The sequence below is a fragment of the Salmo salar genome, chromosome 13 (assembly GCF_965601325.2).
Source record: "Salmo salar chromosome 13, fSalSal1, whole genome shotgun sequence".
Classification (NCBI taxonomy): domain Eukaryota; kingdom Metazoa; phylum Chordata; class Actinopteri; order Salmoniformes; family Salmonidae; genus Salmo; species Salmo salar.
Genome location: NC_138303.1, coordinates 85,434,894 through 85,462,429, shown reverse-complemented (window position 1 = coordinate 85,462,429; position 27,536 = coordinate 85,434,894). Strand labels below are relative to the sequence as shown.

At 43.2% G+C, this 27,536-nt stretch overlaps 1 protein-coding gene across 3 annotated transcripts; it reads right to left on the bottom strand.

Annotated features, from left to right (window-relative positions):
* Window positions 1-41: 41 nt before the first annotated feature.
* LOC106567852 (uncharacterized) lies at window positions 42-26,344 on the bottom strand. 3 transcript variants are annotated; one of them, XM_014137667.3, is made up of 10 exons: window positions 26,135-26,344; window positions 9,027-9,062; window positions 8,758-8,869; window positions 8,424-8,564; window positions 8,252-8,320; window positions 5,969-6,031; window positions 1,840-3,456; window positions 1,511-1,573; window positions 595-697; window positions 42-453 (listed from the first exon to the last, which is right to left on the bottom strand). In XM_014137667.3, the coding sequence occupies exons 2-10, from the start codon at window positions 9,037-9,039 to the stop codon at window positions 355-357; spliced, it is 2,280 nt and encodes a 759-aa protein (XP_013993142.3). In that variant the 5' UTR covers window positions 9,040-9,062; window positions 26,135-26,344; the 3' UTR covers window positions 42-354. The 3 variants fall into 3 exon arrangements, with proteins under 3 accessions (XP_013993142.3, XP_013993143.3, XP_013993144.3); XM_014137668.3 differs by having other exon boundaries at window positions 1,840-3,459; window positions 26,135-26,343; XM_014137669.3 differs by lacking the exon at window positions 26,135-26,344 and adding an exon at window positions 25,286-25,505 and having other exon boundaries at window positions 1,840-3,459.
* Window positions 26,345-27,536: the final 1,192 nt, after the last annotated feature.

Sequence of the window (27,536 nt, the reverse complement as noted above, 5' to 3'; positions counted from 1 at the left end):
CAACAAGACAAATGTTATTAGAAGTTAATTCTTGACATAAATTATGGAAACTGTCATAAATCATTTATATATTTTTTCTCATTACAGATATACATGCCCTCCACATGGTGAAAACACAATAAATGGGGAAAAAACGAAGTATTTGTTTACAGAAAAAAGTCTTACATTCACAAAAAAATGGCATTCAGTGTCAGGGAAGAAAAATTGATGATAACTCTGGAAATATAACATCTTACAAAAAAAAAAGAACAATGTTAGCAAGTAATCTGTCAAAATGGTTGTGTTGGTGACAGGGATGTTCTAGGGATGACACTGCTGTGCCCTCTGTGTCAAGGTGATGAGAAGCCCTGGGGCCTACATGGTTTTAATAAAGCAGCCATCACAGTGGATCACTCTCCCATGCACGAACATGGCGGTCGTCATGTCCCCCAAGGCCTTACCGCACAACCCGCACTGAAAAAAGGAAATATTCCCCTCAGTATGGAGAGAGAGGACTACCATATCACCAAAAAACAAGTGTCATAATGTTCAGTTCACTGACAGATTTTTATTTTTAACAATGAGGTGTCTGGACAAGCGTTGGGGGTGCTGTACCTTAAAACAGTCTGGGTGGCTGTAGATTTGTGGGTAATTGATTGTGATCTTGACATTTCCATCAATTGACTTGTCACAGTATGAACAAAGGGCTTTGCCATCCCTGCAGGGGAGAGGGGAAGTTCATCACTATCGAGTACGGTCAAAACATCTCTTTCTTAAGTATAGAAAATACACTATAACCTTTGGCATAGCTAAAACAGACTCGATTGTTATCAATTGGCACAAAATAAGTTTACTTTTACAGTGGTGGAAAAAGTACCCAACTGTCATACTTGAGTAAAAGTAAAAATACCTTAATAGAAAATGACTCAAGTAAAAGTCACCCAGTAAAGTTCTAATTGAGTAAAGGTATAAACCGTTTCAAATTCCTTATATTAAACAAACCAGATGGCACCATTGTCTTGTTTTTTTTATTTACAGAAAGCCACGAGCAATCTCCAACACTCAGATATTTTTTACAAATGAAGCATTTGTGTTTAGTGAGTCCGCCAGATCAGAGGCAGTAGGGATGACCAGGGATGTTCTGTTGATAAGTGTGTGCATTTGACTATTATCCTGTCCTGCTAAGCACTCAAGATATAATGAGTACTTTTCGGTGTCAGGGAAAATGTATGGAGTAAAAAGTACAATATTTTCTTAACGAATGTACGAGGTAAAACGAGGTAAAAGTAAAATAGTCAAACCTATAAATAGTAAAGTACAGATACCCAAAAAACTACTTAAGTAGTATTTTAAAGTATTTTTACACCACTGTACTTTTATGAGGAGAAATGCGCATTCTGCAATGTGTAGTATTATGCTGGGGTAATTATTGTTGTAATATAAAAAAAACTGTCTTCCCCTTACTCATAGTAAAGGTGTGCTCCTTTTAGGCCTACTATAGTCTGAACATGGACAGAATGACAACACTTACTTGGTGTGACGAAAGCCATGGACTATCTGATGCTGTGGTTCAGCATCCTCCTGTTGCTGAATGCTGAAACATTACAGAAACAAATAGACACTAAAATTGCACTGCCCAAATGTAGAAAATGCACATACTATGCGGGTGTCTTGCTGCATTACTACTGCATGTATTGACTGTATGTATGCATGTATCGAATAACTTAAAGGGTAAATGTACATTTGAAATGTGTGCTTGTTTACTGTACTGATTAACTTATCCGCTCAAATGACTTTAAAATAATTGTATTGTCTCTAATAGGAAAGGATTAGGACAACTTAATATGAGGGCAAACTCACAGTGATGGAACCTGACCCCCACAAGGGGATGGTGTAGGTTCTGATGCAGGTGCTATTATATCATCTGCCACGACTTCAGCAGAAGGTAGCTCCACGTCTAATGCCTCAAGTTCAATAGCAGCTGATAATTCCTGAACAACTTCAACAGCTGCTTCAGCCACAGCTTCAGCTTCAATGATGGGTTCAGATGTTGACTCCTCAATTACAGGTTTAACTGCAGCCACAGGCTCAACTACAGGTTTTACTGCAGCCACAGGCTCAACTACAGGTTTAACTGCAGCCACAGGCTCAACTACAGGTTTTACTGCAGCCACAGGCTCAACTACAGGTTTTACTGCAGCCACAGGCTCAACTACAGGTTTTACTGCAGCCACAGGCTCAACTACAGGTTTAACTGCAGCCACAGGCTCAACTACAGGTTTAACTGCAGCCACAGGCTCAACTACAGGTTTAACTGCAGCTACAGGCTCAACTACAGGTTTAACTGCAGCCACAGGCTCAACTACAGGTTTTACTGTAGCCACAGGCTCAACTACAGGTTTAACTGTAGCCACAGGCTCAACTATAGGTTTAACTGCAGCCACAGGCTCAACTACAGGTTTTACTGCAGCCACAGGCTCAACTACAGGTTTTACTGCAGCCACAGGCTCAACTACAGGTTTTACTGCAGCCACAGGCTCAACTACAGGTTTAACTGCAGCCACAGGCTCAACTACAGGTTTAACTGCAGCCACAGGCTCAACTACAGGTTTTACTGCAGCCACAGGCTCAACTACAGGTTTAACTGCAGCCACAGGCTCAACTACAGGTTTAACTGCAGCCACAGGCTCAACTACAGGTTTTACTGCAGCCACAGGCTCAACTACAGGTTTAACGGCAGCCACAGGCTCAACTACAGGTTTAACTGCAGCCACAGGCTCAACTACAGGTTTAACGGCAGCCACAGGTTCAACTACAGGTATAACTGCAGCCACAGGTTCAACTACAGGGTTTACTGTAGCCACAGGCGTAACTACAGGTTTAACTGCAGCCACAGGCTCAACTACAGGTTTAACTGCAGCCACAGGCTCAACTACAGATTTAACTGCAGCCACAGGCTCAACTACAGGTTTAACTGCAGCCACAGGTTCAACTACAGGTTTAACTGCAGCCACATGCTCAACTATAGGTTTAACTGCAGCCACAGGCTCAACTACAGGTTTAACTGCAACCACAAGCTGAACTACAAGTTCAATTGCCTCCACAGCCGCTGGCCAAACTGCAGGTTCTTCAGAAACACTGTCAACAGGTTTCGCTACAGGTTCTAAGACTGATTCTACAGCAGCCTCTTCTGATTGAACTTCACTTGCTGGTTCCACTGTGGGTCCCACGGTGCGTTCTGCAGTGAGTTTTGCGATGAGTTCTCCAACAGCTTCTTCCACAGATGCAGGTACCTCAGTCGTTGTCTCAGAGGGCTCTGCTGCCTCTGGTTGGTCAGCAGGTGCGTCTACAGATTTTCCAGCATCTACAGAATCCTCCACCGCAGGTTGTTCCACAGGTTTCCCAAGAGATTTGTCTTCTGATTCTGCTGTTGGTGTATCCACTGACTCCTCCACAGCGTCTGACAACTCCTCAGGCCTACTGTAAATCAGTCACACAGAATTAGCACTTAAATACGCTTTATGGCAGTAACTGATTCAAGCACCCATTATACTACTTCTGGCAGGGTGAACAACAGCACCTGCTATCTATATTTCTCCTCAATTATATTCTAAATGTGCACCAAATCTATTATTGCATAAAACAAAGTAAGGTAACATTAATTTTAATGGAGCTGGGGATGTGCTTGGCTACTTCATAGTGAATACATTAACCCCTTACCCTCCTGGGAAATGGCCTATATGGATAGGGCTAGATTTAAATATTTTTTTACAGGAAAAATATGGAAATTATATACATAACCATGGTAGTAATTCAAAGGGAGATTATGGAAAAATGATTAGGCTAAAGGTGGGGACGCAACAGTTAACCTGACACAAGACTGAATCCAAACATTACACTTGATTTTATGTGCATTTTACATTTACTGTATTTTTAGCCGCGTTTGATGATAACGAAATCTGAAAATACTCTGGATACATTCAGTAACATGATAAGAATATTATTGGGAAATTTAGGGTAGGTGCAACATAAGACAAAACAATTACAAGAGTTTGAGTGAGGTCTAACTGGTGGCCACACCTCTCCAAAGTGTGCACAGTTCCAAAGTCATTTCAATGCACTTTCATGACTCAAAGAAGAGTCTTCAACTAAACTCAGTAAAAAAAGAAACATCCTCTCACTGTCAACTGCATTTATTTTCAGCAAACTTAACATGTGTAAATATCTGTATGAACCTAAGATTCAGCAACTGAGACATAAACTGAACAAGTTCCAGACATGTGACTAACAGAAATTGAATATTGTGTCCCTGAACAAAGGGGGGCTCAAAATCAAAAGTAACAGTCAGTATCTGGTGTGGCCAACAGCTGCATTAAGTACTGCAGTGCATCTCCTCCTCATGGACTGCACCAGATTTGCCAGTTCTTGCTGTGAGATGTTACCCCACTCTTCCACCAAGGCACCTGCAAGTTCCCTGACATTTCTGGGGGGAATGGCCCTAGCCCTCACCCTCCAATTCAACAGGTCCCAGACGTGCTCAATGGGATTGAGATCCGGGCTCTTCGCTGGCCATGGCAGAACACTGACATTCCTGTCTTGCAGGAAATCATGCACAGAACGAGCAGTATGGCTGGTGGCATTGTCATGCTGGAGGGTCATGTCAGGATGAGCCTGCAGGAAGGGTACCACATGAGGGAGGAGGATGTCTTCCCTGTAACGCACAGCATTGAGATTGCCTGCAATGACAACAAGCTTAGTCCGATGATGCTGTGACACACCGCCCCAGACCATGAAGGACCCTCCACTTCCAAATCGATCCCGCTCCAGAGTACAGGCCTCGGTGTAACGCTCATTCCTTCAACGATAAACGCGAATCCAACCATCACCCCTGGTGAGACAAAACCGCGACTCATCAGTGAAGAGCACTTTTTGCCAGTCCTGTCTGGTCCAACGACGGTGGGTTTGTGCCCATAGGCGACGTTGTTGGCGGTGATGTCTGGTGAGGACCTTCCTTACAACAGGCCTACAAGCCCTCAGTCCAGCCTCTCTCAGCCTATTGCGGACAGTCTGAGCACTGATGGAGGGATTGTGTGTTCCTTGTGTAACTCAGGCAGTTGTTGTTGCCATCCTGTACCTGTCCCGCAGGTGTGATGTTCGGATGTACCGATCCTGTGCAGGTGTTGTTACAAGTGGTCTGCCACTGTGAGGACGATCAGCTGTCAGTCCTGTCTCCTGGGCATAATTTTAAAGCATGTTATATTAACCAACATGACTAGCTAAAAGATAAAAGACAATCTTTCAGTGCTAGGCTTTCACAAGGAAATTCAGAGAAGTAGATTATAATTTTGGTGCGCATAGAATGGAGTCATGACTCGTGTGCATTTAGATGTGTGGTCCGCTTAACATTTTCTTCACAATACAACAAACATAGGCTCAATCTGTTAAGGACAAACCAGGGTATAATGCCATGTCACCTTGTAACTGTACTTCAAAACAGTGATCATAAATGGTGATACTGTATATTACATGAGTTTTATCATATGTAAATGTGAAGTGCACATTTGGACTCACGGGTGTTTGGCTTGCTTGTATGACAAAGCAGTATTTATTATAATCTCAACGTCTCATCTTTCAAAATACAGAGTCCTCGTAATTTAAAGCATTTTCCTCACTCAGACAACAAAACATTTGCAAAAGTTGCCCAATTAGCAGGAGGGATGAGAGACCCTGGACTCTGACGTCATGAATAGTATGTTACTGTACAGCCACTACTTTCCAATTTAGGAACTTATCAGTGTCCAAATCTACCATTTTCGACCCCTATACGGGTACGAGTGTAAAGTGCTAGAGATAAGTTGATATTATGTCCCAGGGTGATGGAAGGATACTCAGTTTCAGTTGGGATCACAGCAGCGACATCAATCGGAGTGGATGCAATTTCAGAGAGAGAGAGAGAGAGAGAGTATATTTTCTATCAGGAAAACATTACCTTATAGGGAAATGTGACTGGCTGATTTTGAATGGTGGGGCGCTCATTGGGGAATCCAGAGATCTAAAAGGTAAGAGAAAAGACATACCCTAAGAAAACTTGCATGTCGGAACTACACTACCGGTCAAAAGTTTTAGAACACCTACTCATTCAAGGGTTTTTCTTTATTTTTACTATTTTCTACATTGTAGAATAATATTGAAGACATCAAAACTAAGAAATAACACATATGGAATCACGTAGTAAGCAAAAAAGTGTTTAACAAATCAAAATATATTTTATATTTGAGATTCTTCAAATAGCCTTGATGACAGCTTTGCACACTCTTCGCATTCTCTCAACCAGCTTCACGAGGTAGTCACCTGGAATGCATTTCAATTAACAGGTGTGCCATCTTAAAATGTAATTTGTGGAATTTCTTTCCTTCTTAATGCGTTTCAGCCAATCAGTTGTGTTGTGACAAGGTAGGGGGGTATACAGAAGATAGCCCTATTTGGTAAAAGACCAAGTCCATATTATGGCAAGAACAGCTCAAACAAGCAAAGAGAAACGAACTATCATTACTTTAAGACATGAAGGTCAGTCAATACGGAAAATTTCAAGAACTTTGAAAGTTTCTTCAAGTGCAGTTGCAAAACCCATCAAGCGCTATGATGCAACTGGCTATCATGAGGACCACCACATGAATGGAAGACCCAGAGTTACCTCTGCTGCAGAGAATAAGTTCATTAGAGTTACCAGCCTCAGACATTGCAGCCAAAATAAATTATTCACATCTCAACATCAACTGTTCAGAGGAGACTGTGTGAATCAGGCATTGGACATTAAACCGGTAGAATTTTGTCCTTTGAGATTTTTGGTTCCAACCGCCGTGTCTTTGTGAGATGCAGTGTGGGTGAACGGATGATCTCTGCATGTGTATTTCCCACCGGAAAGCATGGAGGAGGTGTAATGGTGTGGCGGTGCTTTGCTGGTGACACTGTCTGTGATTTATTAACCTCTCTTGGGTAGGGGGCAGTATTTTCACGTCCTGATGAAAAGTGTGCCCAAAGTAAACTGCCTGTTACTCAGGCCCAGAAGCTAGGATATGCATATAATTGGTAGAATTGGATAGAAAACACTCTAAAGTTTCTAAAACTGTTAAAATTATGTCTGTGAGTATAACAGAACTGATATGACAGGCGAAACCACGAGGACAAACCATCCCAAAAAAAACAATTTTCATCCTACCACTGTTTTCAATGGCTGTTACTTTTATTATAAGGCGAAATCCTCCCAGATTGCAGTTTCTAGGGCTTCCACTAGATGTCAACAGTCTTTAGAAAGAGATTCATGCTGGTTTTTGTAAAAATGAGCCAGAAATTGTAGTTTTTCTAGGTGGCTCCCATTTTGGCTGTAGTGTTTCCAAGCACGTGGAAGAGAGCGCATTCTTTGGTATTTTTCTCCGGTAAAGACAATAACGATTCTCCGTCTTAAATTGTATAGTTTATTTACGTATTAGGGTACCTAAGGTTCGATTATAAACGTTGTTTGACTTGTTTGGAAAAGTTTATTAGTAACTTTTGGGATTCATTTTGTATGCATTTTGATGGAGGGAAACTGGGTAGATTATTGACTGAAGCACACCAGCTTAACTGAATTTTTATGAATATAAAGAAGGACATTATCGAACAAAAGGACCATTTGTGATGTATCTGGGACCTTTTGGAGTGTCAACAGAAGAAGATAATCAAAGGTAAGGCATTTATTATATCGCTATTTCTGACTTTCGTGGCGCACCTGCCTGGTTGAAATATGTTCTTCATGCTTTTGTATGCGGGGCGATGTCCTCAGATAATCGCATGGCGTGCTTTCGCTGTAAAGCCTTTTTGAAATCTGACACAGCGGCTGGATTAACAAGAAGTTAAGCTTTATTTTGATGTATTACACTTGTGATTTTATGAAAGTTTGAATTTCACACTCTGCAATTTCATCGGATTTTGGCCAGGTGGGATGCTACCTTCCACCTGGCCAAAGTTTTAAGAATTCAAGGCATACTTAACCAGCATGGCTACCACAGCATTCTACAGCGATACACCACCCCATCTGGTTTGATTTGTTGAACACCTTTTGGGTTACTACATGATTCCACAATGATACTGGGAAGCGATAAACAATATGTTATTCATATTTTACAAGGAAAAAAGACTCAGTTACTGAGTTTTATGTGTAGATAAAAAAAATCTAAAAGTGTAAATATACATACAAAAAAAAAAAACACTACACTAAAACACAAACACCCACTCAAATTTCTTAGCTGCTGAGAGGACATAGGACTTTGCCAGGGGTCCGACCCTGCTAGATGTCAATGACCTACAGAAGAAAGAGGTAATTAAGTTATGACATGTTATTGCACTTTAATAACTGTCCAATATTGATTCCTCGCATGCACAGTCAAAGGTAATTTCTCTCTTACCATTTGGTGTTTTCCTTATGGGTCAGTGGGTCAACATCTGGTGTCACTGTAGGACTGTAGGGGTTGCATGGAGCAAGAGAGGTAACAGGGCTGGATTCAGCTGAAAAGAGACCAGTGGGTTTCTTTGGAAGTTCTGGCTTGCTTGAGAGAAGAAAATAGTGGGGTTGTGGAATGTTAGTTCCAAATAGACCAGCGCCATAAATATAAAATTTGACTCAATTGTTAATTGCAATTAATGCTTTAGATAAATCCTTAATGTCTTAGACAAAGATAAATGTGCCTCCATTGTCTCCTAAAACATAAAGCGGGTGGATTTTGGTTTGGAATGGGTTACCGTGGTTTTCCTTTCTCTTCATCTGGGTCTGTCACTCTACGGATCCAGCTGCCATCTCTCTTGAGGGAAGTACGCACCTTCATGGTTCGAACCACCTGTGCTCTGTTAACTTCTACAACACACACACACACACACACACACATTACATGCACACACATTACACACACGCACTTTATATTATTCTGTGTTTTGATATACCACTATTGCTCATGATGGAGCAGTGATGTTTTACATAGTGTTAAGTTACAGAGTTATGTAGGTCAACACACCCTTGGTGGCCATGGTCCAGTCCAAGTCTTTGCTTCCTATTGAAAAAAAGAACACGGTTGTTGGCTAATTGGCTGGGGTCATAGTATGTACAGAACAGAAGTCTGTATGTACTAACTATATATTGCATTAGAAAAAGGTATACCCAAAGGCACTTCAGCCCAGTTTAAACAAAAAAGGGGAATCAGTTGCTAGACTGAAGGACTTGAAAATCCCCAAAAACATTCCTTCCCCCAGTGTCTGTTCATTATACTCTGTTATCCTGTTATGGCTAAGGGGCAGTATTTTCACGGTTGGATAAAAAACGTACCCGATTTAATCTGGTTACTAGTCCTGCCCAGTAACTAGAATAGGCATATAATTATTGGCTTTGGATAGAAAACACTCCAAAGTTTCTAAAACTGTTTGAATGGTGTCTGTGAGTATAACAGAACTCAAATGGCAGGTCAAAACCTGAGAGATTCCTTTACAGGAAGTGGCCTGTCTGACCATTTCTTGAACTTCTTTGCCATCTCTATCTTTTACAAAGGATCTCTGCTCTAACGTGACACTTCCTACGTCTTCCATGGGCGCTCAGAGCCCGGGAAAAACCTGAATGTCGTCATCCCAGCCCCAGGCTGAAACACATTATCGCCTTTCTCAAGTGGCCGATCAAGGGACTGTGGGCTTAGGCGCGTGCCCTGGCCGCCCCCGTCTTTGTGATTTTTCCTCTGTTTGCCGAAAAGGAGATTCCCGGTCGGAATACTATCGCTTTTTTACGAGATAAATTGCATAAAAATTGATTTTAAACAGCGGTTGACATGCTTCGAAGTACGGTAATGGAATATTTAGAATTTTTTTGTCACGAATTGCGCCATGCGCGCGACCCTGATTTACCATTTCGGATAGTGTCTGGGACGCACGAACAAAACGCCGCTATTCGGATATAACGATGGATTATTTTGGACCAAACCAACATTTGTTATTGAAGTAGCAGTCCTGGGAGTGCATTCTGACGAAGACAACAAAAGGTAATCAAACTTTTATAATAGTAAATCTGATTTTGGTGAAGGCTAAACTTGCAGGGTGTCTAAATAGCTAGCCCGTGATGGCTGGGCTATGTACTTAGAATATTGCAAAATGTGCTTTCACCAAAAAGCTATTTTAAAATCGGACATATCGAGTGCATAGAGGAGTTCTGGATCTATAATTCTTAAAATAATTGTTATGCTTTTTGTGAACGTTTATCGTGAGTAATTTAGTAAATTGTTAGCAAATTCCCCAGACCATGGACCGCTGGGAGAGACAGGAAGTCTCTCCAGTGCCTCGACCAGCACAACCGGGGTTGTCTCCATCCGTTCCATCCGGAGAGAGTTCCAGTGGGATGCGTCTCTCCCTTCCCAGGGAGTATGATGGAACGGCAGCACAGTGCCAGGGATTCTTGTTACAACTAGGCCTCTACCTGGCCACTGTGCACCCAGCTCCCTCAGGAGGGGAGAGAGTGGCCACCCTCGTCTCCTGTCTCACAGGAAGAGCGCTGGAGTGGGCAAACACCGTGTGGAGAGAAGGAGACACGGCGCGAGACCACTTCGAGGAGTTCACCCGTCGCTTCAGGGCCGTTTTCGACCATCCCCCTGAGGGCAGAGCGGCGGGGGATAGGCTCTTCCATTTGAAACAGGAAACGAGGAGCACCCAGGACTTCGCCCTGGAATTCCGGACCTTGGCCGCCGGAGCAGGCTGGAACGACAGGGCCCTCATCGACCACTATCGATGCAGCCTACGAGAGGACGTCCGACGCGAGCTGGCCTGCAGGGATGCCACCATTTCCTTCGACCAACTGGTGGATTTGTCCATCTGGTTGGATAACCTGCTGGTCACTCGTGGACGTCCAGAGGGGGCTCTGTTGGTTCCATCGTCCAGCACCCCCGCTCCGGTGCCCATGGAGTTAGGAGGGGCTGCTCATAGGGAGACTGGAGGAGGAGCAATCACGTGCGCCATTTGTGGCCGCAGAGGACACACTGCCGGTCGGTGCCGTGTTGGTTCCTCTGGGAGTCGAGGCAACAGGCAGGGCACTCTGGCGTCACCCCAGGTGAGTTTGCACCACACTCATCCAGAGTCCTCTGTTGATCAACTGTTTGTGCCTGTTTGTTTCCCTGAGTTTTCCCCACATTCCCAGCATAAGGCGCTCGTCGATTCAGGCGCAGCTGGGAATTTTATCGACAGAGCATTAGCCATTAGGTTAGGGATCCCTATTTTTCCTATAGTTAGACCCTTCCCGGTACACGCTCTAGATAGTCGACCATTAGGGTCCGGGCTAATCAAGGAGAGAATCAGTCTCTTTCTCATTGACTTGCCTGCATTTCCTGTGGTACTAGGCCTTCCTTGGTTAGCTCTGCATAACCCCACTATTTCCTGGCAACAGAGGGCTCTCACGGGGTGGTCGTGAGAGTGCTCAGGGAGGTGTGTAGGGGTTTCCGTTGGTGCTACCACGGTGGAAAGTCCAGACCAGGACTCCACCGTGCACATCCCCCCCAGAATATGCCGATTTGGCACTCGCCTTCTGTAAAAAGGCGACTAAATTACCACCTCATCGACGGGAGGATTGTACGATAAATCTTCTGGCAGACGCTGCGCTTCCCAGGAGTCACAGTTACATATGTCTCTGAATCCCTGCGTCAGGGGTACATTTGGCCCTCTACTTCACCCGCCTCCTCGAGTTTCTTTTTTGTGAAGAAGGATGGAGGTTTACGCCCGTGCATTGACTATAGAGGTCTCAATCAAATCACGGTGAAGTACAATTACCCACTACCTCTTATCGCCACGCCGATTGAGTCAATGCATGGGGCGCGCTTCTTCGCAAAACTGGATCTCAGGAGTGCGTATAACCTGGTGAGTATCCAGGAGGGAGATGAGTGGAAGACAGCGTTCAGTACCACCACAGTGCATTATGAGTACCTTGTCATGCCGGACGGGTTGATGAATGCTCCATCAGTTTTCCAATCCTTTGTAGACGAGATTTTCAGGGACCTGCACGGGCAGGGTGTAGTGGTGTATATCGATGACATTCTGATTTACTCCGCTACATGCGCCGAGCATGTGTCCTTGGTGCGCAAGGTACTTGGACGACTGTTGGAGCAAGACCTGTACGTCAAGGCTGAGAAATGCCTGTTCTTTCAGCAGGCCGTCTCCTTCCTAGGGTATCGCATTTCCACATCAGGGGTGGAGATGGAGAGTGACCGCAGTGCAGCCGTGCGTAATTGGCCGACTCCCACCACGGTAAAGGAGGTGCAGCGATTTTTAGGGTTTGCCAATTACTACCGGAGATTTATCTGGGGTTTTGGCCAGGTTGCTGCGCCCATTACCTCACTGCTGAAGGGAGGTCCTGTGAGGTTGCGGTGGTCAGCTGAGGCGGACAGGGCTTTTGGGCAACTAAGAGCTCTGTTTACTTCGGCTCCAGTGTTGGCCCATCCGGATCCCTCTTTGGCATTCACTGTGGAGGTGGACGCGTCCGAGGCTGGGATAGGAGCCGTGCTCTCACAGCGCTCGGGCACGCCACCGAAACTCCGCCCCTGTGGTTTCTTCTCGAAGAAGCTCAGCCCAGCGGAACGTAACTATGATGTGGGGGACCGGGAGTTGTTGGCTGTGGTTAAAGCGTTGAAAGCGTGGAGACATTGGCTTGAGGGGGCTAAACACCATTTTTTCATCTGGACTGACCACTGCAACCTGGAGTACATCCGGGCAGCGAAAAGACTGAATCCTTGGCAGGCAAGGTGGGCCATGTTTTTTACCCGTTTTGTGTTTACCCTATCCTACAGACCAGGTTCCCAGAATAAGAAGGCAGACGCACTGCCCTGGCTGTATGACAGAGAGGAGCGGCCCATGGATCAGACTCCCATACTCCCGGGCCTCCTGCCTGGTAGTGCCGGTCGTGTGGGATTTGGATGCGGACATTGAGCAGGCGTTGCATACAGAGCCCGCTCCCCTCCAGTGTCCCGTTGGGCGTATGTACGTTCCGTCTGCTGTCCATGACCAGTTGATCTCTTGGGCCCGCACGTCTCACTCCTCTGGTCATCCGGGGATCGGTCGGACAGTGCGCTGTCTGACTGGGAAGTACTGGTGGCCCACTTTGGCTAAGGACGTGAGGGTTTATGTCTCCTCCTGCTCGGTGTGTGCCCAGTGTAAGGCTCAGAGACACCTGCCCAGAGGTAAGTTACATCCCTTACCCCTTCCACAACGACCTTGGTCACATCTGTCAGTGGATTTCCTAACGGATCTTCCTCCCTCACAGGGAAATACCACGATCCTGGTCGTTGTGGATCGTTTTCCTAAGTCCTGTCATCTCCTCCTCCCTCTGCCTGGTCTCCCTACAGCCCTACAGACTGCGGAGGCCCTGTTTACACACGTCTTCCGGCACTACGGGGTGCCTGAGGATATAGTGTCGGATCGGGGTCCCCAGTTCACGTCGAGAGTTTGGAAGGCGTTCATGGATGGTCTGGGGGTCTCGATTAGCCTTACCTCAGGTTTTCACCCCGAGAGTAACGGGCAGGTAGAGAGAGTCAACCAGGATGTGGGCAGGTTTCTGCGGTCCTATTGCCAGGACCGGCCGGGGGAGTGGGCAGCATTTGTGCCCAGGGCCGAGATGGCACAGAACTCGCTTCGCCACTCCTCCACTAACCTCTCCCCCTTTCAGTGCGTATTGGGGTACCAGCTGGTTCTGGCACCGTGACATCAGGGTCAGACCGAGACTCCTGCAGTGGACGACTGGTTTAGGCACGCGGAGGAGACATGGGAGGCCGCCCGTGTCCATCTCCAGCGAGCCGCGCGTCGCCAGAAAGCCAGTGCGGACTGTCACCGCAGTGAGACCCCGGTGTTCGCACCGGGGGACCGGGTCTGGCTCTCGACCCGTAACCTACCCCTCTGCCTGCACTGCCGGAAGCTGGTTCCGCGGTTTTGTGGGGCCATTTAAAGTCCTGAGGAGGGTGAACGAGGTATGTTATAGATTACAGCTTTCCTCTGATTATCGTATTAACCCCTCGTTCCATGTGTCTCTCCTCAGGCCGGTGGTGGCTGGTCCACTCCAGGAATCTGAGGTGCTGGAGGTCCCTCCGCCCACTTTGGACATCGAGGGCGCCCCGGCGTACATCGTTCATTCCATCCTGGATTCGAGGCATCGGGTGGGGGGCCTTCAGTACCTTGGAGAGGTACGGGCCGGAGGAGAGGTGCTGGGTTCTGGTTGCAGATGTTTTGGATCTGAACTGCTGCGGGAGTTACACCATCGCCGGCCGGATCACCCTGCGTCTCGTCCTCCGGGTTGTCCTCGAGGCCGGTGTCGGCGCGCCGCTCGTCAAGGGGGGGGGGGTACTGTCACTCCTCTCCTTAATCGGGCGGCGTTCGGTGATCGCCGCTCCATTTTTCATATATCCATTTGTCTTGTCTTGTTTCCATACACACCTGGTTTTCATTTCCCCAATTAAGCTACTTGTATTTAACCCTCTGTTTCCCATCATGTTTTGTGTGTAATTGTTTCATGTTATGTGTGTTAGTTTACGCGCTTTACTTTTATGTTCCGTTTTTTGAGTGCGTTTGATTTATGTAGTGCTCTCGTTTTTGGAATTATAATAAAAGTGCGCCTGTTCATTATACTCTGCGCTCCTGCACCTGACTTCGCCTCCAATACAGCTTTTGACACCCAGGATACTTCAACTGGTGATGATCCGGGAGAACAAAAAAAAAAGGAGCACTCTGGTACTGCGTAAATCTGATAGATTTATTGACGGGACAAACAAACTATATGCTTGATTTTCGGCTTGAATCACCTTCATCAGAGCCTTGAGAAGGAAAATAGTGGGAGGCACCTACAGTTGAAGTTGGAAGTTTACATACACCTTAGCCAAATACATTTAAACTCAGTTTTTCACAATTCCTGACATTTAATCCTAGTAAAAATGCCCTGCCTTAGGTCAGTTAGGATCACCACTTTATTTTAAGAATGTGAAATATCAGAATAATAGCAGAGAGAATGATTTATTTCAGCTTTTATTTCTTTCATCACATTCCCAGTGGGTCAGAAGTTTACATACACTCAATTAGTATTTGGTAGCATTGCCTTTAAATTGTTTAACTTGGGTCAAACGTTTCAGGTAGCCTTCCACAAGCTTCCGACAATAAGTTGGGTGAATTTTGGCCCATTCCTCCTGACAGAGCTGGTGTAACTGAGTCAGGTTTGTAGGCCTCCTTGCTCACACACGCTTTTTCAGTTCTGCCCACAGATTTTCTATGAGATTGAGGTCAGGGCTTTGTGATGGCCACTCCAATACCTTGACTTTGTTGTCCTTAAGCCATTTTGCCACAACTTGGGAAGTATGCTTGGGGTGATTGTCCATTTGGAAGACCCATTTGCGACCAAGCTTTAACTTCCTGACTGATGTCTTGAGATGTTGCTTCAATATGTTCACATAATTTTCTTTCCTCATGATGCCATCTATTTTGTTAAGTGCACTAGTCCCTCCTGTAGCAAAGCACCCCCACAACATGATGCTGCCGTGCTTCACAGTTGGGATGGTGTTCTTTGGCTTGCAAGCCTCCCCTTTTTCCTAACATAACGATAGTCATTATGGCCAAACAGTTTGATTTCTGTTTCATCAGACCAGAGGACATTTCTCCAAAAAGTACGATCTTTGTCCCCATGTGCAGTTGCAAACCGTGGTCTGGCTTTTTTTATGGCGGATTTGGAGCAGTGGCTTCTTCCTTGCTGAGCGGCCTTTCAGGTTATGTCGATATAGGACTCGTTTTACTGTGGATATAGATTTATTTGGTAATGTCCATATAAGATTAACCAATGTAAAACATACAAGATCTGTAAAATGTATATAGGTTCAGAAATGTTGTGAAATAGCACAGTTACAAATAGAAATCAAACTGGATGGACATCAGAAATAGAGGAAGGACTAAAAACAAACAAAATAGAACTATTTTAAAATAGATTGTGTCTGTAAAATGTGTATAAATATAGGGTATTGGAAATGATGCATACAATTACATTGATGGAAGCAACAATCTATCCGCAATATTAAAGATGATCCACCCCTTAAAAAAAAAGTAACAAGAACATTTCTCAGGACATAGACATATCTGATTTGGGCAGAAAGCTTAAATTCGTGACAATCTAACTGCACTGTCAAATTTACAGTAGCTATAGTTAAATAATACCATGATATTGTTTGAGGAGTGCACAGTTAAGTTGAAAATATATTAATAAACCAATTAGGCACATTTGGGCAGTTTTGAACAGAAATGCAATGGTTCATTGAATCAGTCTAAAACTTTGCATATACACTACTGCCATCTAGTGGCCAAAATCGAAATTGTGCCTAACCTGGAATAGTACATTATGGCCTTTGCATTTCAAAGATGGAACAAAAAAACACGTTTTTTTTCTTTGCATTATCTTTTACCAGAACTAATGTGTTATATTCTCCTACATTCATTTCACATTTCCACAAACTTCAAAGTGTATCCTTTTAAATGGTATCAAGAATATACATATCCTTGCTTCAGGTCGTAAGCTACAGGCAGTTACATTTTGGGTATGACATTTTAGGCGAAAATTGAAAAAAAGGGTCCTCTCCTTACGTGTCAAGTATCAGTTTGCAATTTTTTTAAATAATAATAATTGAGTTAATAAAGCCGCATACACACTTGGTCTCTTTTTTGCTTTTTTGACCAAGGCAGCTCCAAGGCAGCTCCAGCCTAGCTCAGTGCTTTCTGTGGTGGTGGGGCAGCCAGCGTAAAATACGGAGCGTAGGAGTTGGTAATGTTCTCTAGTTGTGCCGTGATTAGCTCAGTGTTCTGTCCCACTACGACACCACCAAATCTAAGGGTAGAGCTAAAAAATTCAAGCCCCTTGGGTGCTGCCATAGAGTTACATTATTAGTGCCCATCCAAGAAGGCTCAAGGTCATTTAGCACAGGTAAAGTGTCAAATCACGTTATATTTAAAAATGCACAAGAAAAAAATTCAATATAACGACTTGGGGCTAACCATTGTAAGTTTAGTCACTCGCCCCAACAGTGCACGTATGCTGGAGGTGAGCGAAAGCTCGGGAGGGTGCAGGGGGGGGTTACCAGTACCAGACAGGGGGAGATAGGCCAGGGCAGACGGTGAACAGATCGCCAGGTGGAATCCAAGCAGCAGTGCAGCAGGTAACGGGAGTAGGTGTCACAGCCCCTTGGGTGAAGTCTTTATTTCTGGAGGCAGATTTCTTGTGAAAATGCCAGCGGCTGGTCTCTGAACAGCAGGACGGGGCTTCAAGGCCTCTGGATTTGGGTGGGGTAGCCTACCATTTGTTGGGCTCAAAGGCTTCGACACCTCTTGCTTCACACGTCAGTGCTAATTGAAGTTGTATCTTTTTGTTCTAGCAAAGTTTGGTAGCCTGAGCATTCAGTCCTAATTAAGAAAAATCTAAAATTGATTTTTCTTCTTGGCTTTTGAAAGTAAAAGAATTGCTTCAGACTAAGCATTCCTCACTCAGCTCCAGGTTGGATGGGGTTTTCAGGTCTGCTTGTTTGCCAGAGCATTTGACGTATAGTTTGGGAATAATAATCCTTGAATGTAGGAAGCCTTCCAAATAATTCCATCCAAAATCAGGTTGTAGGTTTGGAGTTTTGATTTGGAGTGAAGGTTATGTTGTTTAGGGTAGCATCCAGAATATGTCCGTCCCAAAAACTAAGTTTGTCTAACTCTAAATCTATTTTTAAAAACATGCTGAAAAGTGTGGGAGCTCATCTGCTCACAACCTCTCTCTCACATGTTATCTGAGTAATGTAGTGCTCTCTCAACACACACCACTCCTGCCCTCCCCACCACTCACTCATTCAGCAAACGCCTGCCTCATTGCCTGACAGTCAGCATCAGGTCACAGTGAAATTATGTCTTTCAACAATCATTTGTAAAAATCCAAATAACTTCACAGATCTTCATTGTAAAGGGTTTAAACACTGTTTCCCATGCTTGTTCAATGAACCATAAACAATTAATGAACATGCACCAGCGTAACGGTCGTTAATACACTAACAGCTTACAGACAGTAGGCAATTAAGGTCACAGTTATGAAAACTTAGGACACTAAAGAGGCCTTTCTACTGACTCTGACAAACACCAAAAGCAAGATGCCCAGGGTCCCTGCTCATCTGCGTGAACGTGCCTTAGGCATGCTGCAAGGAGGCATGAGGATTGCTGATGTGGCCAGGGAAATAAATTGCAACGTCCGTACTGAGAGACGCCTAAGACAGCGCAACAGGGAGACAGGACGGACAGCTGACCTCGCAGTGGCAGACCACGTGTAACAACACCTGCACAGGATCGGTACATCCGAACATCACACCTGCGGGACAGGTACAGGATGGCAACAACAACTACCCGAGTTACACAAGGAACGCACAATCCCTCCATCCGCAATAGGCTGAGAGAGGCTGGACTGAGGGCTTGTAGGCCTGTTGAAAGGCAGGTCCTCACCAGACATCACCGCCAACAATGTCGCCTATGGGCACAAACCCACCGTCGCTGGACCAGACAGGACTGGCCAAAAGTGCTCTTCACTGACGAGTCACGGTTTTGTCTCACCAGGGGTGATGGTCGGATTTGCGTTTATCGCCGAAGGAATGAGCTTTACATCGAGGCCTGTACTCCGGAGCGGGAAGAGGTGGAGGGTCCGTCATGGTCCGTCATGTGTGTCACAGCATCATCGGACTGAGCTTGTTGTCATTGCAGGCAATCTCAACGCTGTGCAATACAGGGAAGACATCCTCCTCCCTCATGTGGTACCCTTCCTGCAGGCTCATCCTGACATGACCCTCCAGCATGACAATGCCACCAGCCATACTGCTCGTTCTGTGCATGATTTCCTGCAAGACAGGAATGTCAGTGTTCTGCCATGGCCAGCGAAGAGCCCGGATCTCAATCCCATTGAGCACGTCTGGGACCTGTTGGATCAGAGGGTGAGGGCTAGGGCCATTCCCCCCAGAACTGTCCGGGAACTTGCAGGTGCCTTGGTGGAAGAGTGGGGTAACATCTCACAGCAAGAACGGGCAAATCTGGTGCAGTCCATGAGGAGGAGACGCACTGCAGTACTTAATGCACATCTATCAGTGTTAATGCAAAATGTTAATTATTTCGCCTCTATGGCCTATTTATTGCCTTACCTCCTTAATCTTACTACGTTTGCACACACTGTACATAGATTTGTCTATTGTGTTATTGACTGTACGTTTGTTTATCCCATGTGTAACACTGTGTTGTTGTTTTCGTTGCACTGCTTTGCTTTATCTTGGCCAGGTCGCAGTTGTAAATGAGAACTTGTTCTCAACTGGCCTACCTGGTTAAATAAAGGTGAAATAAAAATAAATAAAATGCAGCTGGTGGCCACACCAGATACTGGCTGTTACTTTTGATTTTGAGCCCCCCTTTGTTCAGGGAAACATTATTCCATTTCTGTTCGTCACATGTCTGTGGAACTTGTTCAGTTTATGTCTCAGTTGTTGAATCTTACGTTAATACAAATATTTACACATGTTAAGTTTGCTGAAAATAAACAGTTGACAGTGAGATGAAGTTTCATTTTTTGATGAGTTTATGAAATAACACATAGGGAATCATGTAGTCACCAAATAAGTGTTAAACAAATCAAAATATATTTTATATTTGAGATTCTTCAAAGTAGCCACCCTTTGCCTTGATGACAGCTTTGCACACTCTTGGCATTCTCTCAACCAGCTTCACCTGGAACGCTTTTCCAACAGACTTGAAGGAGTTCCCACATATGCTGAGCACTTGTTGGCTGCTTTTCCTTCACTCTGCTGTCCAACTCATACCAAACCATCTCAATTGGGTTGAGGTTGGGTGATTGTGGAGGCCAGGTCATCTGATGCAGCCCTCCATCACTCTCCTTCTTGGTCAAATACACAGCCTGGAGGTGTGTTGGGTCATTGTCCCATTGAAAAACAAATGATAGTGGGACTAAGCACAAACCAGATGGGATGGTGTATTGCTGCAGAATGCTGTGGTAGCCATGCTGGCTAACTGTGCCTTGAATTCTAAATACATCACTGACAGTGACACCAGCAAAGCACCCCCACAGCATCACACCTCCTCCTGCATGCTTCACGGTGGAAATCACACATGCAGAGATCATCTGTTCACCTACTCTGTGTCTCACAAAGAGACGGCGGTTGGAACCAAAAATCTCAAATTTGGACTCATCAGACCGAAAGGACAGATTTCCACTGGTCTAATGTCCATTGCTCATGTTTCTTGGCCAAAGCAAGTAACTTCTTCATATGTGTCCTTTAGTAGTGGTTTCTTTGCAGCAATTCGACCATGAAGGCCTGATTCACACAGTCTCCTCTGAACAGTTGATGCTGAGATGTGTCTGTTACTTGAACTCTGTGAAGCATTTATTTAGGCTTCAATTTATCCTCTGCATGTCTTAAAGTAATGATGGACTATCGTTTCTCTTTGCTTATTTGACTGGTCTTGCCATAATATGGACTTGGTCTTTTATAGAGGTAGACCGATTAATCGGAATGGCCGATTTCAAGTTTTTATAACAATTGGTATTTTTGGACACCGATTTGCCGATTATATATATTTTTTTTACACCTTTATTTAACTAGGCAAGTCAGATTAAAAACCCATTCTTATTTTCAATGACAGCCTAGGAATGGGGGGTTAACTGCCTTGTTCAGGGGCAGAACAACAGATTTTTACCTTGTCACCTCGGGGATTCGTTTTTGCAACCTTTCGGTTACTAGTCCAACGCTCTAACCACCTGCCTTACATTGCACTCCACGAGGAGCCTGCGTGGCAGGCTGACTACCTGTTACGCGAGGGCATCAAGAAGCCAAGGTAAGTTGCTAGCTAGCATTAAACTTATAAAAAACTATCAATCTTAACATAATCACTAGTTAAACTAGTAATATCATCAACCATGTGTAGTTATCTAACGTGTCCTGCGTTACATATAATCGATGCGGTGCCTGTTAATTTCTCATCGAATCACAGCCTACTTCGACAAACGGGTGATGATTTAACAAACGCATTTGCGAAAAAAGCACCGTCGTTGCACCAATGTACCTAACCATAAACATCAATGCCTTTCTTTAAAATCAATACACATGTATATATTTTTAAACCTGCATATTTAGTTAATATTGCCTGCTAACATGAATTTCTTATAACTAGGGAAGTGACGTTGTGTCACTTCTCTTGCGTTCCGTGCAAGCAGTCAGGGTATATACAGCAGTTTGGGCCGCCTGGCTCATTGCGAAATGTGTGAAGTCCATTTATTCCTAACAAAGGCTGTAATTCATTTGCCAGAATTGTACATAATTATGACATAACATTGAAGGTTGTGCAATGTAACAGGAATATTTAGACTTAGGGATGCCACCCGTTAGATAAAATGCGGAACGGTTCCGTATTTCACTGAAATAATAAACGTTTCGTTTTCGAAATGATCGTTTCCGGATTCGACCGTATTAATGACCAAAGGCTCGTATTTCTGTGTGTTATTATGTTATAATTAAGTCTATGATTTGATATTTGATAGAGCAGTCTGACTGAGCGATGGTAGGCAGCAGCAGGCTCGTAAGCATTCATTCAAACAGCACCTTCGTGCGTTTGCCAGCTGCTCTTCGCAATTCTTCAAGCATTGCGCTGTTTATGACTTCAACCCCCGAGATTCGGCTGGTGTAACCGATGTGAAATGGCTAGCTAGTTAGCGGGGTGCGCGCTAATAGCGTTTCAAACATGGGTAACGCTGCTTCGAGGGTGGCTGTTGTCGATGTGTTCCTGATTCGAGCCCAGGTAGGAGCGAGGAGAGGGACGGAAGCTATACTGTTACACTGGCAATACTAAAGTGCCTATAAGAACATCCAATAGTCAAAGGTATATGAAATACAAATCGTATAGAGCGAAATAGTCCTATAATTCCTACAACCTAAAACTTCTTACCTGGGAATATTGAAGACTCATGTTAAAAGGAACCACCAGCTTTCATATGTTCTCATGTTATGAGCAAGGAACTTAAACGTTAGCTTTTTAACATGGCACATATTGCACTTTTACTTTCTTCTCCAACACTTTGTTTTTGCATTATTTAAACCAAATTGAACATGTTTCATTATTTATTTGAGGCTAAATTGATTTTATTGATGTATTATATTAAGTTAAAATAAGTGTTCATTCAGTATTGTTGTAATTGTCATTATTACAAATAAATAAATAAATAAAATAAATATGTTGCAAAAAAAAATTAAAATTAAAAATATTTGTTTTTAAAAAAAAAATACAATCGGCCGATTAATCGGTATCGGCTCTTTTTTGGTCCTCCAATAATCGGTATCGAAAATTCATAAATCGGTCGACCTCTAGTCTTTTACCAAATAGGACCATGTTCTGTATACCAACCCAACCTTGTCACAACATAACTGATTGCCTGAAACGCATTAAGGAAAGAAATTCCACAAATTAACAAGGCACACCTGTTAATTGAAATGCATTCCAGGTGACTACCTCGTGAAGCTGGTTAAGAGAATGCCAATAATGTGCAAAGCTGTCATCAAGGCAAATGGTGGCTACTTTGAAGAGTCTCAAATATATTTTGATTCGCTTAACACTTTTTTGGTTACGACATATAACACATATGGAATTTTCATAGTTTTGATGTCTTCACTATTATTCTACAATGTAGAAAATAGTAAAAATAAAGAAAAACCCTTGAATGAGTATGTGAGTCCAAACTTTTGACTGGTTCTGTATATTTATATATACAGAACACATATACATATACATATATATATATATATATATATGGTGGATTGGAAATGATGCAGACAATTACATTGATGGAAGCTACAATCTATCTGCAATATTAAAGCTGATCTACCCCCTAAAAAAACAATAATTAAAAAAAGATCCCATGGCACTTATCGTAAGAGTAGGGGTGTTAACCCCGGTGTCCTGGCTAAATTCCCAATCTGACCATCATGGCCACCTAATCATCCCCAGCATCCAATTGTCTCATTCTTCCCCCTCCTCTCCCCTGTATTATTCTTCAGGTCATTGCTGTAAATGAGAATGTGTTCTCAGTCGACTTACCTGGTAAAATAAGGGTTAAATAGGAAGTGCAATGCTCTTCTGTAAACAAAAAAATGGGGAGTTGGCATACAACACAAATCTACTCAGGTGGGTGAACCTCTGTGCCCCTACAGGCTACCAGAATATCATCCATATATCTGCGCCACAAGACAATATTATAAAATAATGTATTAGATACAGCATTTTTAATTAATTTATTTTTCCAGAAAGCTATAAACAAATTAACATAACGTGGCACAATTGCCGCTCCCATCGCATATTGAAAAAAGTTAATAGGTAACGCCATTTCGGGTAAAGTCAAAATAAAACCAGAAGTGGGCAGCAGACCTTCAGGGTGTGTATATGGTGGGAGAGGGCTTCTAGGCCTCCTGCATGGGGATGTTTGTAAGTATGTCATTAGATTCATCTTTGACATTCTCAAGGATCTTTAGCACGTCAGTGGTGTCGCCAAAGAAAGCTGTGAGGAAAGGAACCAACTTTATGAAAAAATATACAAATTGGGATAGGGGTTCAGTGAGGCTATTATTACCACAGACTACAGGCCTCAGAGGAGGGTCAGATTGTTTCTTGAGAAACAGAGTGCTCCTTTTACTTTCGTCTCCTGTATAATTACCAGTTGAAGTATCCAGGGGTAAGGAATGTTTTTAAGATATTAGATTACTCAGTGGAGCTGAAAGCCCTGAGGGAAAGATCTAGAGCTTTGATTCTGTCAGTCATCCATCTTTTTACCATGACTTCACAAACAATTTATGGGCCAACAGTTTACTAGCAACCAGTGTTACCGCATTCTGGGACTCTAAAGGAATGATCGGCATCACATTTAACCAACATATGCAAAACCCACAAAATTATGTAACAACAAATATGTACAGATGTACATGAACATACCAATTATTATAGGCCTCTAGAACAGGGGTTCTTAATGTTTTTCAGCCTGGGACCCAAATTAGAAATGCTGTGCTTTCCTGGGACCCAAGCTTATGAAAACTATACATAAATATCAGTACATTTAATTGCCCTTATGCCTAAAACAAATGCAATATAGACAAAAACAAATAACAATGAAATACCCATATAAAGAACAATTAATGGTTTATTTTTCCCCATTAAAAATACTCTTACATATGTCTAAATTGGAACTATTGCTGTTAAAATACAATAAATAATTTAATTCTGAACTGGAATAAACTGATTGATCACATCACACAGATGTATAAGAGAACACACACACACAGGATCAGTTTTTGATAGTGTAACCCTAAGTAACAGTACATTGAAAAATTATCAGGCCTAGTGTACATATTACTGTAGAAAGTATTGTTGAAAAAAAGGTCTAGGTTAGAACTGTTGCTGTTAAAATACAAGAAATATTTTCTTATTTTGTCTGGAATAAACCTTTTGATCACATCACACAGATGTAGACCAGAAAACAAACACGCACAGTCATAATGAGAGGTGTGTGGCTGGTTGAAGTTTTCAACAAGTATGTCGATTCTGGGCTCAGTTTTTGACAGTGCAACCCTGAGGTCATGCTCAGAATTGGGTCTGTTTCTGTACTTGTTCTTTTTTATTTTTTAGGTACACCAGAGTTGAGAACCCTGACTTAGGTATGTGGTGCCAAACTGGAAAATAATATCTACTGCTTTCTCAGTCAGGCAGGGGACCGCTTCCTGCTGTAGATGAGCAACTCAAAGCTGTGTGAGTGTGTTTACCTCAAAAAGGATCTTGCTTCAATCAGTTTATTCCAGAATAAAAATTATTACTTGTACTTTAACAGCAACAGTTCCAGCCTGGAATGGTTTAACAATAATTTATACAGTAGTTCAGATAATTATCTTCATCTGTACTGTTACTTAGGTAGGGTTGCACTAAGTACAGTAGCTACTTTAACTAACTTGGTTTGGCTAACGTTAGCTAGCTATTAGCTGTGTACATGGGGATTGTTCGAAAGATAAACTCACATCTACTTTAGTACTATGAGCGATAGTAACGTGAATTCCTTATTTCTGCTTATCATCATCACCTGTTAGAAAATGACAATGCCTTGCTAGCTGAATTACTTTTCCACTGTCGAAGCACGTTTTCCTGAAGCATTGTGCCCTGTTCTGAAATAACTCCCTGGGTTTACCTTCATGCTGTGGACGTTTGGTCAGGACGTGTATGAAACCAAGAGAGATAAATGTATCGCTGTATGAGCTCAGTCAGAACATGTGGCTAGTTTGAGTCCATTTGATGACAGAGATGAGTGAGAACGACAAGACAGTGGCTGTCATCTGCTGCTGAACGACGCTGCATCGTGTGTCGCGGAGTGATCTTCAATTAACTGCAGAAAAAGATCCGGTGAACTGCCCCTCCCACTCGCACAGCTGCTAAACTGATCAGAGACACTGTTGCTAAACAGAGAGCGCAGATGCACTTGGCAAAATCTGTTCCAGTAATGAATGGAATAATTATACATTTACCCCCGACACAGTATTAACAGGTATGCTCTATAGTGTCCAGACATTGTTATTACAATCTGCAATGACTGCAACAAAGCAAGGATGCTGGAATCATGTGTTCTACTCCAAAGAATGGAAATTTGCCAAATTTTACATTAATCTATAACCAGTTGTAAAATATATTCTCAATTTGCCACTCCAATCATTGTGGGCAACTGTGTATGCATCCACACACTCACATTATACACACTCTCCACTGAGTAATGGATTATTCATACTCTACAGATGGTCAAGACTAGCAGCACCAAAACAAATGTAAGTCTAAGAACCTGTAGTGAAACCTGTTGAAAGTGTTTCTCAAGGAATGCAAAAGCAACAACATAAATATCCGTTTAAAGATAATGTGTATGCATATGTAAATCATTTAAATGTTCTGCAGTGAGAGCAGTCTGAATTAGCAACATAATCTCTCCCTCCCAGTATTTTATAAAGTCTTCAGATTGTTGTCTAAAAGATCAAAGGCAGGCAGAACTCACCTGTTGGAATCAGTACTGTGGATGATAGCAGTGCCGCAGTACCTGGTCTGGGTTTGTAGCAAGTCAGGTCCTCCTCTCACACAGCACAGATGCCTCTCACTGTGGGAAGGTTGAGACTGCCTTACACCACAGGTACCACCCCTGGATGCTAGTATTCCATGCAGTGATCTCAGAGTGGGGCAGAGGGGAGCATTGTGACTGTCATTTTTTATTTATGTCTTACTTCCTTTTTCTTTGTATGTTTGAAAGACATTCCTAGAGAGGCAAAAGGATACCAGATAAAACCAGATCATAACATGAGGCAACACTTTTTCTTACTAATTCCTGCTTTCACAGCCTGGTCTCATAGATTAGACGTAACATAGTAAACAGAAATCCGGGACACTCAAATTAGTATGATATGTTACGTTTGGTATGGTTACATAAGACAGATGTTTACTTAAGGCAAAAAACACAACACAAACGTCTAGCAACCCAAAGGTTGCGAGTTCGAATCTCATTACTGACAACTTTGGCATTTTAGCTAATTAGCAACTTTGCATGTTAGCTAACCCTTCTCCTAACCTTAACCTTTTAACCTAACTCCTAAACTTAACCCTAAACTTAACCCTAACCCCTAGTCTAGCTAACATTACTCACCTAGCTAACATTAGCCACCTAGCTAGAATTCACAACATATCATGCGTTTTACGAATTCGTAACATATAGTAGGTTTTGCAAATTCGTAACATATAATACGAATTGTAATTTGTAACATATCATAGAAATGAGTGATGGACATCCACAAATTAATGCGTACCATACGAAACGTAACATATCATACTAAATTGAGTGTCTCAGATTTACTACAGAATAATACAAAATGCTCTGAGACCAGGTTAGCTTTCAAAAACGTTTAGATTGAAACCCAGATGCATTGCTTAACCAGCAGTCATAAAAAACAGTCACTAAGACACTAACCCATCTGGTGTGCTCTCTGTGTCAACACATAACTTTTTATCATTAGAAAGTAAATTGCTAAAGGCTCAGGTGAATAAATTAAGCAAATCAGACTGGCTTTTCGACACCAGTAGGTATTAGTGTCTTGATGAGGAGCTATCAGAATGTTAGTCTGACTTGTCCTTGTTGAATTAAACTACTCATGTATAGCCATTCAACTGCCCCAGATTAAATTGAGCATTAGTCTTGTTTTTGGTGATGTTATGTGTTGAGATTAAGTACCTAAAACTGATCACAGTCATTCCTGTTTTGACTAACCACTCTCTCTCCCCCTTATACATAAGGAACTTGGCCAAGGGGTGTTGGCTTTTCCTCTTTGTATGCACCACACACAGTCACACTCACGCAAAAATAGACCAGACCCATACACCATGAATAAGTGGATTTACTGGGAGGTTTCTGG

Coding starts and splice junctions, on each gene's coding strand:
- LOC106567852 (XM_014137668.3), bottom strand. Junction 1,574..1,839: donor GGGGGTCAGGTTCCATCACT/GTGAGTTTGCCC, acceptor GTAATGTTTCAG/CATTCAGCAACAGGAGGATG. Junction 454..594: donor GCCACCCAGACTGTTTTAAG/GTACAGCACCCC, acceptor TCCTTTTTTCAG/TGCGGGTTGTGCGGTAAGGC.